Source organism: Balaenoptera ricei, chromosome 8 (assembly GCF_028023285.1).
Source record: "Balaenoptera ricei isolate mBalRic1 chromosome 8, mBalRic1.hap2, whole genome shotgun sequence".
NCBI classification, from domain to species: domain Eukaryota; kingdom Metazoa; phylum Chordata; class Mammalia; order Artiodactyla; family Balaenopteridae; genus Balaenoptera; species Balaenoptera ricei.
Genome location: NC_082646.1, coordinates 25,165,932 through 25,175,615, shown reverse-complemented (window position 1 = coordinate 25,175,615; position 9,684 = coordinate 25,165,932). Strand labels below are relative to the sequence as shown.

Below are 9,684 nucleotides of genomic sequence, written 5' to 3'. Positions count from 1 at the left end.
TTCTTTCAATTTTTATTGAACACAAGTATTCTGACAGAATGCAAAGTCAAAATTCTCAGTTAGTACTCAGTATTTACACCAGTGAGAATGGAAACAAAGGTGGTATCGATGTTTCACTTGGTAAAAAGTTTGTAACAAGAGAGAAGGCCCCCGAAGTCGGGAATGCTGGGTAGAGATGTTAATGGAGATCTGATAACCACCATCCAGACAGACAGCCTACAGTGAAAACCTGGGACTTGGAAGGCTCCATAGAAAAGTGTGAAAATAGCGTTCCACTTCAAAGCTGCACTATATATACTACAGCCCTTCAGGGTTCCGAGGCTCCGTGCATGGCACTTGAGTGCCCCTCCAGCAGAACCTGGCCGTGCCGGTATTTATGTGACTACATATGTATGGCACATACACATATAGACACATAGACACTGGAAACCGGTAGAGTGATCCCTCCTTCAAAAAAATTAAAAAAAGGAAAACTATAAGCTTTTATCCTTTAACATAAAAGATAGAACGTCTTGAAAATAAAGTGACTCCCTCTTTGATTTTAAAGAAAGCACTGCTCTGTTTCTTTCTTTCTTTTTTTTTTAAAGAAAAGAAAGCTCACGCATGCAGAGACAAATCTATGTATGATGGGAGAGAGGCAAAACAAAAGGTTGACAAAGTTTTGGGTTCCAGCCAATGGCAGAGCCAGGGTTTAGGGAGGGGGGCAGGGAAGTCAGCTGCCCTGGGCCAGGTTATCTGAGGGTTGACCATACCTCTTTCTCTTCCTAACCACCGGAACCAAAATCAGTTTACTTGACCACAACCCCTTGGAGTGAGATGCACAGTCTTGACGAGGTATAGTGTGGGCTTGGCCTAGGTAGTCAAAGCCATTAACATCACAAGATGAGGAACTGATTCCACTGACAACCTGGGGAACCGGAAGAGCCTACCACTCCCCGCTGGGTCCTCTCCGTCTGTCTCAGACGCCCAGGAGCTCCCATCTGCTGTGTGCTCTGTGTGCTCTAACAACTGTCTTCACCTGACTTGTTCCTGAGGGCCTGTGCATTCGAACCATAGATTTGTGCAAGCCCTAACATCAAAGGGCCACAGCTGTGTAGACCGGGATCCTCCATTTCCATCCCCAGGAGCTGAGAAAATGCAAAATAACCCCACATTGAGCAAATGACAAGACTATTATTTTTCACAGTTTGATATGATTATCTAGCATAGCGCCACTGATTAGTCTGCAGAAGTGTCAGAACACTGGGGACTGTGGCCCACAGAACAGACTCAGGGGAAGCCTTGCTACCCTAACCTCCTGCTGTTTTGTACCTTGGGAAAGGTACCTGCAGAATGCTGATTTCTGTTGACTTAGCATCATCTTCATTATCACAATCGCTTTTACTTCATTTTCTTTGTTTAAAGGCTTCAGTTCCTTTTAAGATTTATTTTTGTTTCCTGAATATTTTTTTCTGAACTATCTGCTATACCTTCCACAACCAAACTATGTTGAAATTTTATTTCAATACTATGACAAAAACACGTTTCACACTAAAATATTCACGCATCCACAGTGCACAAGCTTGCAGTTCTAAAGTAGAATGAGGAAAAAAAATCAAAATTTCTATACAAAGGGCTGGCTTTTCCCTTCTCCCCCCTCCCATCCCCCTTAGAGTTTCTGTATTTTTTTTTCCCCCCACTTGGTTCCCAATCCAGGAAAGTTGTGTTATGACTCCAGACAGCAGGTTGTTTTTTTTTTTTTCTCTTTTGTTTCTACAAATGCTGCCTAAGTGAACAGAAGGCCGATGTTATTTTACTTCAACAGACTTCCAAAAAAAGACACTAATTCCCTGAAGCACACATGCTCTTCCGCTCAAATCTAGATTCTGGGCTCAAAAGGAAATTGTACGTATATATTTTATTTGGCTTTCTACAAAAAAGGGGATGTTTGGGGTAAAAATGTGTGTTCACCAAGACCAGCCCCAACTATACAATCTTCTCTGCTTCATTCAACAAAGCCTAAGAGTCCTTCAAAAGGAAGGACAGGGATGCCTGGGGAGCAGATCCTTTTCACAGATACAGGCAGGTGGTAGCTAATCAGAAGTGGTCTAACCCCCTAGGAGACAAAAAAGAACTGAAAACCCGAAAGCAAAACCATTCCAGAACGAGATGGATTTTCACCTGAGTCGCACACAGGCAAAAATTTCAAATCAGAAAGGGGGGAAGAGCCACTGTAAACAATCAGATTTCGTGAAGCTGTCCTGTGATGATCCTACACCCCTAGGCAGTACTTGTAACTTAAAAAAAAGGCAGCTATTTTACATGGACATTGAAACACAACTGAAGTCAAACATTTGTCAACTTGTAAACACTGGAAAGCAAAGTTGGCAGAAAGGTAAAAAAAAGAAGGAAAAAGAAAAGGAAAGGAAAAGAAATCCGAATACTGCAAATTGAGATCTACCCCCAGAAGCTGCAATTTGGCATTCTTCCTACAAAACAAGAGTCTATGTGGGAATTGAATTCAGCTAGAAAGGGTGACACACTTTGCATACTGAACAAATACAAAGTGAACAGAAATTATAACTTATTTATGAGGTTTTACAGAGTTCAAACTCGACTGAAAGTATAAAAATAAACTTGGACTTTGTTCATTCGGTTAGTCTTAGTGTCTGGAAGTATTTCTCTGAACCTGGTCTGTGCCAGTTGGGCAACACCAAGTGCGGTCTTCCTGAACCTAGATTTTTTTTTTTTTCTGAGCTTCCTAGATTCTTAATTTGGGGTCCTTTTGTTTGATTTTTAAATGGTTTCAGGGAACAGAGAGTCCTAGTTTGGCTGTGGGTTTCACCTTTTTGTCTCATTTTCTTACAAGTGAGTGCACAACAAAGGAACCCTTTCTATAAATCTATAAAAAGGAGATCCCACGTTGATCTGCTTAGTTTTTTTTTTTTTTAAAGGCAAAAGACACTAAAGGAATGAGATGTGTGTTTGTGTGTGTGTGTGTGTGTGTGTGTGTGTGTGTGTGTGTATGAGATATTGGAGATGCTCTGGTGAAGCTGTTGTGTCACTTTTTATTTTGATCTTTGCTGGTATCTCGTCACCCATCATGCTTTGCTCTCGTTCTCCTTTGTTTGTGTGGCATCGTTGGGGACCGTCTTGACTTCAGCTGGCGCTGGCTTCGTTTCTGTCTCCTGGCACTCCGGCTTTGCTTCTACAGGACCCTTCCTGCGGAGAATCAGGAAAACAGCACTGAGACCACGGTCTGCAGTAACGCACCCTCTGGCCAGTTCCTCAAAGGGGGCTCCAGTTAGAGCACTGGTCTCCAAACTCAGCTGCACGTCAGGATCACCTGGCATCTCTAAAAATCACTGATGCCTGGGCTGTGTCCCCAGAAATCCTGATTTAATTGGTCTGAACGTGGTGACTTTTAAAAGCACCCAAGTCGTTCTAACTTGCAGCCAAAGTGGAGAACCTCTGAATCAGCGGAAGGAGCCCTTCCGGCCCTAATCTGATGCAGGGCCTCCAGCTTTACCTGGGGTGGTGCAAGTGCAGCAGGTGCAGCCTTTTCCTCACCCTGCATGGCTGCGGCGGCCCAGCTTGGTATGAATCATGTATGTTGGGCTCCCTGGTACTGATTCCGGAGGGCCCTCTGCAAACCACCTGTTCTTGCCTGTCCTCGCCCCCCCACCTCTGTGCTCTGCCTTTCCTGGTGATGCCTCTATGGCTTGCCCGGGCAGGGTAAGAAAATGCTCTGTTACCGAGGCAGCTTTCCATGGGAGTCGGGTGAGAGGCCAGAGTGGGCTGCCGGCCTGCAGGGGAGCTGAGTGGGGTGGAGTGGGCGGGGCTGTCCTTTTATTTTCTGACAGATTCGGGGCTCCTGGCGAGGGTCCCCTTGCTGCTCTTGGTGGCAGCACCTCTGCTTATCTGGGAGCAGCCACAGGAGCCTCTATAAAAGCCTCTGTCTGACTCTGCCTCTATCAGTCCCAAGAGTGAGAATCTGGTTTAAGGACGCACCAGAGCAGACTCAGACCCCAGCCCCAGCTGGTGCCCCTGCATCTTGGCCTCACACTGAAGAAACCTGTAAGCTGAAGGACCTGGCCTCGAACTTGGAAGACCCAGCGGTCACTCAGTGCTTGGGAGCTCTGCGTCTTCCCAGTCACTCAAGGGCAGGAGAAGCAAGGGTGGGTGTGTCGGTTGGAGTGTGACGGGGCCTCCTGGACCACACAGAGCCTCTCCCCACACGAGCCTCAGGGTCTGCCTCCTTACTTCCCGAATACCCGTGCCATTCTGCTGGGGACTCGGCCTTGCCCTGGATGACACACAGCCTGCGGGCCCCAGGGTGGCCGATCAGGGCACCTTGACCTCCTTTAGCTCACTTCCCAAGCTACGCTCATCCGTGGCCCGAATGCAAAGGCTCCTGCAGGGACGACAGACGCCACTGCTAGGACGATAAGGATAAAACCTAATTAACGTGGCCTAATTAGTCAGCAGGCGGCTGCCTGCCGGGCCTGCTGCCTGTGCCCACGCTCTGCCTCGGCCCAGCCCCTGGCTGACAGTCGCCTCGGAGAAGCTCTGGAGTAGGCTGAAGACACATCTAACAGGGAGGACACAGCACAAACGCACACCACCACGGGACACCCCCCGACGACAGTGGACAGAGAGAGGCCGTACTCGGTCTTGGCTGGCGCAGGAGGAACAGCGCCGTCGGCCGTGGAAGGAGCAAGCTCAGGGGCTTGTCCACTGGCCCCGGCGGCGGGAGCAGGAGAGCCCAGGGCTGCAAAAACATCCTTTGCAAGGTCAATATCTGGGGTCTTGAAGTTCCCTTCATCCATTTTAAAGTCCTCGCCCTGGGCAGGGTTTGTGGTGCTGATGGAGGCCGCCTCGCTCTTCGGGCTGGCGAGGGCCCTGGCTGCCTCGGCTGGGCTCTTCGCGGTGCCGGGCTGGGTGGGCTCAGGGTCCGGACCTTTGGTGCCGGGAGCCTCCTGCTTGGCCTGGGGGGCTTCTGGGGTGGGGGTCGTCGGTGCCACCGCTAGGGGACCGGCTGCCCCTGCCGGGGGGGGGACCGGCTTGCTGGCCGGAGGGGCCTTGGGGGCCTCGCCTGCACTGGCAGGGGCGCTGGGGCTGAGCACGGCCCCCTGGTTTGCCAGGACGCTAGAGGACAGGTTGCTGGCGGCGGGGGCTGAGGTTGGGGGGTCGCTCAGGTCAACGAGGGGGGCGACCTTGGGGGCTGAGGCTGGGGGCGGGGAGGTGGCGGCGGCACCGGGCCCCTTGGAAGGGGTGGCCTGGCCGGCGGGCACAGAGTTTGAATCAGGGGTGGCCGTGGCCACGGGGGCGATACTGGAGGTGAGGGTGGTGGTCTCACTGGTGGGGCTGTTCTGAGCAGTGGCAAAGGTTTCGGTGATAGTGTCAGAGTTAGCGGTGACGGTGGTGACAGAAGGCAGCATGTCCTCAACAGTGGCTGTGGTGTCAGCAGGCAGCCTGTGGGGAGGACAGGAAGTAGAAGAGATAGACGATGAAGCTGAGACGGACAGAGAAGCCGGGAAGGGCGGAGGCCAAGGCGGGGGCCGGGGGCTGGCATGCGGGGAACGCACAGGCATGGACACAGGCCCACAGAGAGAGGAGGACGCGAGAGGAAGCACACGCCCAGGCGGGCAGAAGAGGACACAGGAGACAACAGAGAACTCGGCAGTCTAACAGGGCCTGTCACCTTCCTCCCTGCTGACTCCCCTCCCGATCTGCACGGGGCTCCCTTCCCTACGGCCCTGGCGGCCCTTTCGGACCCCTGCCTGCATCTCGACTCAGGGAGAGGCCAGCTGGAGCTCAGCGTCCACCACCGCAGGCGTCATAGGTCCCTGGGGAATTGGGCCCACCTGCCCCGGAGACGAAGAGGGCTCCACGTGGTCCCTCAGGGCTGTGGGTGGTCCAGCCAGAGATTTTGTGCTTCCATGAAACTCCATTTCCTTCAAACCCACAGGACCCATGATACCCACGTGGTCATTACCATCACAGCTGGATGTGGCTTCTGACCGAGGGTCCCCAAGGCTTCTGAGACCAGGAGAACCAGGGAGCTTTTACCAGGGCCCCAGCTTCCCTTGCCCTTTTAGGAAGAATGCAGAAAACTCTAGAATTCTTGGAAATCCTAAACAGAATCTGCTAAGCTCAGCCTCTCTCAATGAAGTTTTGTCTCCTTAAGCCATTTCCAGAATGTGTGTGTGACCTGGGCACAGGGTCTAGGGATCCCACGTACGCACGGAGGCTTTAAGGCATCCACAGCCACCCAGGTAGAATCAAGAATGCCTCGTGTCTAGGGAGAGAGTGGGGTCAGGCGCTCCTGGCCCAGCACTCCAGAATGCTGGCCTGCCATGCTCGGCGGGGAGCCGTGGGTGGGAAGCATGGAGCTGTGCGTAGGGTGATGCGGTGGGTGTGAGGCTCTGCCGAGGAGGTGGCAGCCCGACCCGCCCACGTACTCGGGCTCCGTCAGCGGCGTGGTCTCGTTGGGCTCTGTGTGTTTCCCTCCGTCGTGGTTTGGGGTCCGCTCCTCCTCAGTTCGCACCTCCACGATGGGTTCCTTGGACTCATCTTTCCTGTGGAGACAGCTCTGCTGGCTCCATCCCAGGGAGCTGGGGGATGCAGGGGGCTCCCGGGGAAGCCAGCTACAGCTCAGGCACCTGTGCCTGGCCCGAGGCTGGGGGGTGGGGGGGCGGTGGGATCCAGAACCAGAGTCAAGTGCGGCATCTCAGCCCCCGCTCTCGCTAGCTGTGTGACCTGCTCACCCATACCTCCGTTTCCTCACCTGGAAAATGGGGCAAATAACAGTTTCTACCTTGCCTAGACGTTATGAACATTAACTGAGATAATGGATATAAAGTGCTTAGCACAGTGCCTGGCACAGTTCAGTGCTCAAGTCATCTATATTCGTATACACGTAAGTATGTACGCGTATGTGTATGTGTATACATAAGTACGAACACGGATAAGTATATGATGTATATATAAGTATACGTGTACATATATGTACGTATGTATACGTGTAAGTATATGATGTATGTATACGTATAAGTGTATACGTATATGTAAGTACATACGTGTATAAGTATAGCTATACGTATATGTAAGTAAAACATGTATACGTATGTGTATATGCATGTACATACATGTATAAGTATATGATATATGTATATGTATATACAGTGCCTGGCATGGGGTGGTGCTAACAACTTATTTCCTTGCTCCGTCCCTTCTCGCCTTGCTCCACCTCAGCCGCACCCAGTGACAATCTGTGAAGGTTCCTGCTATTTGGCTCAGGATCTGTTTCTCCAGAGATGCTGGAGCACATCCTCCAGGAGGATGCTGGATCATCCTCCAGGAGGACAGGTATTTTCATCTGCTTTGTTCACTGCTGTCCCCTAACGCCTGGGGATGGTGCCGTGCCCGTAGCGGCTGCGCCATAAATATTTGTTGAATGATGGATGTATGAACGGCAGCAAGGCAAGTGTGTCTCTCAAATGCTGACCCCTCCCTGGTAGCTCCCCTCCAGGCTTAGCTCTGACAATTCCCCTCATTTTGACCTACGTAGGGATTTCAAACGTCTATGCGATTCTAGTTGTGGGGTTGGGTCCAGGTGTCTGCTTTTTAAACAGGTACCCCTGAAGACCCTGCTTTGAGAGACAGTTCTCTAATGCTCTGCTCCTCTCGGGGTTTCCAATGGGGAAGCTGAGGTGGCTCCCTTGCTGGGCCCCAGGCCGGGGCAGAGTCTAGCACTCCACAGCAGCGGGTGGGTCTGCACTCACGAGAAGGCGGCTTTGCCCTCCTCCATGTCCTTGCCCTTGGCTCCAGGCCCGGCTTTTCCGCACAGGTTGACGGCGATGCACATGAGCAGGCCACACTTGTTCAGGAAGTAGCAGGTGACGTCCACGGCCACCAGGAGCAGAACGAAGGTGACGACAAGGATGCCCACGATGGCGCCCGTGCTCAGGCCTGAGGTGGGGCTGCCGTTGGCTTGGTGGGGAGGGAGAGAGGGATGGTGTTGGTTAGTACACTGAGATGCAGACCTGGACCTGCCGAGCAACAGCCCTGGGGGTGGGGTAGAGCCCACAGGACGGCTGTGGCATCTGTGTTCAGAGTGACACTTTCCCTGGGGCCTTTTTACCCCCAGGTGTTGAGACAACAGGGTCTCTTTCTATCTTCAAGAGGGAGGGATGGCAGCCTCCTCTTATAGACCAGGGGACAAGGGCACAAGGCACCCACAAGTCAGGAGGAGACTGGGCACTGTGTCTCCATCCCTGCTCTCAACCCACACTCAGCTGGTCTCCCCGTGAGCCCTGGGAGCTGCCAGGGACAGGGTCCCAGATGGGGCGACAGAGGGTTCCCAGGGCTTCCTTTGGGCTTGTGGTGACGTCAGGCACAACAAGATGCCCCGTGCACCTCCGCGCTTCCTTCCCCCTCTTTAGGAGCCGCTCCAGAGGATCCCGACTTTGGACCACATCCTTCTTCATTGCACCAGGAAGACGAATGAAGCTCACTTACTCTGGAGATATAGGGGCCTCGCCAGGCCCAGAGGGCAAGGTGGACGGTCTGGGAATACTCACCATCTGGGAGCCAGGCACGCTTGGATCAGATTTCAGGAAACCCAGCCGACTCACCCAGAGATGCACGCATGCACGCACGACAGGCTCACTCACACAGGACACGTGCCCACCACAGACGGACACACATTCTCACCTCTGAGCAGCACCCAGCATCCCCGCTCTAGCTGGACTCACTTGAATGACTCAACCTCTGTGTCTTACTCCCTGGTGTCCATCTAGAATCCCCTGGGGGCCCTGGGCTATTGATGGTATCACAGAAGGACCCCAGGCTCGGCTCCATCGGACCCCCTCGTGATGGGTGCTAGGTGCCTGTGGTGGACCCCTGACCGCTTGGTGATTCCCACCAGCATCTGGGAGGCGGAAGGCTGCGCTGGGGGAAGCAAGGACCCATGCGGAGCTCTGTGGAAGCCAGTGTGGAAACCATGACCCCAGGCTGAAAAGTGGGTACGCTGCTTCATTTTTCTTCTTCTGGAAGGACAGGGTTCCAGAAGGGGCAGCCCCATCGTACCACCAGACCTTGTCTGAAGCTTCCTGTGTCCTCTGGACCCACTGGGGTCACCCAGGCCTATTGACTGGAGGCAGGAACTGTGGCCAACACAACCTGGGTCTCACTGGGCCTTTGCTGAATCTGGGCCAGGCTCAGGGGCCTCTGGCCACATCACGTGCCAAATGATGGAAAGAACAGGTAACTCAAGGTGACAGAGATGGGCCACACACTCTGTCTCCCTGTGGTTTGTGCTCCTGGGAGGCCCTCTGTGTGTCCCAGGGGCCCTGCTCAGGCATGGCGGGGCTCCTTCAACTGCTGTCCTATTCTGATGGCCCTTATTTCTAACTTCAATTCAGGGTATAGGCCACCGGCCAGCACATAAGAGACGACCACTCACAACCTAACTCCTGGCACCCAGGGCTCAGCTGGGCCTGCGCCGCAGGAGCCTCCTAGGATCTTGAATATTCATTTTTGGCTCCTTGGGACCTTGTTCTTGCTTCCCAGCCCCTCCTCAGGCTCCCCCACTGGTCCCTTTCAACCCCACACTGAAGACACAGCCTGTTCCCCAGGAAGGCCCGAGTCTGGCAACGGGCTCCATGCTCAGAGGACCCAGCTCTGGTCACTCTGTCTCTG

The 9,684-nt window shown here is 53.1% G+C and overlaps 1 protein-coding gene across 9 annotated transcripts in view; it reads right to left on the bottom strand.

Annotated features, from left to right (window-relative positions):
• Positions 1–3,033: 3,033 nt before the first annotated feature.
• The window catches only part of LOC132370449 (neural cell adhesion molecule 1), a 309,440-nt gene continuing 302,789 nt past the window's right edge, over positions 3,034–9,684 (bottom strand). For 8 of the 9 annotated variants that reach the window (XM_059930462.1, XM_059930463.1, XM_059930466.1 and 5 more), the window contains 3 exons: positions 7,767–7,974; positions 6,444–6,560; positions 3,034–3,201 (listed from right to left, as the gene is read on the bottom strand). In XM_059930462.1, the coding sequence (XP_059786445.1) occupies positions 3,081–3,201; positions 6,444–6,560; positions 7,767–7,974 (446 nt within the window). In that variant the 3' untranslated portion in view covers positions 3,034–3,080. Of the gene's footprint in view, positions 3,202–4,647; positions 5,455–6,443; positions 6,561–7,766; positions 7,975–9,684 lie in introns of all 9 variants that reach the window. The other variant, XM_059930476.1, reaches the window with a different exon arrangement.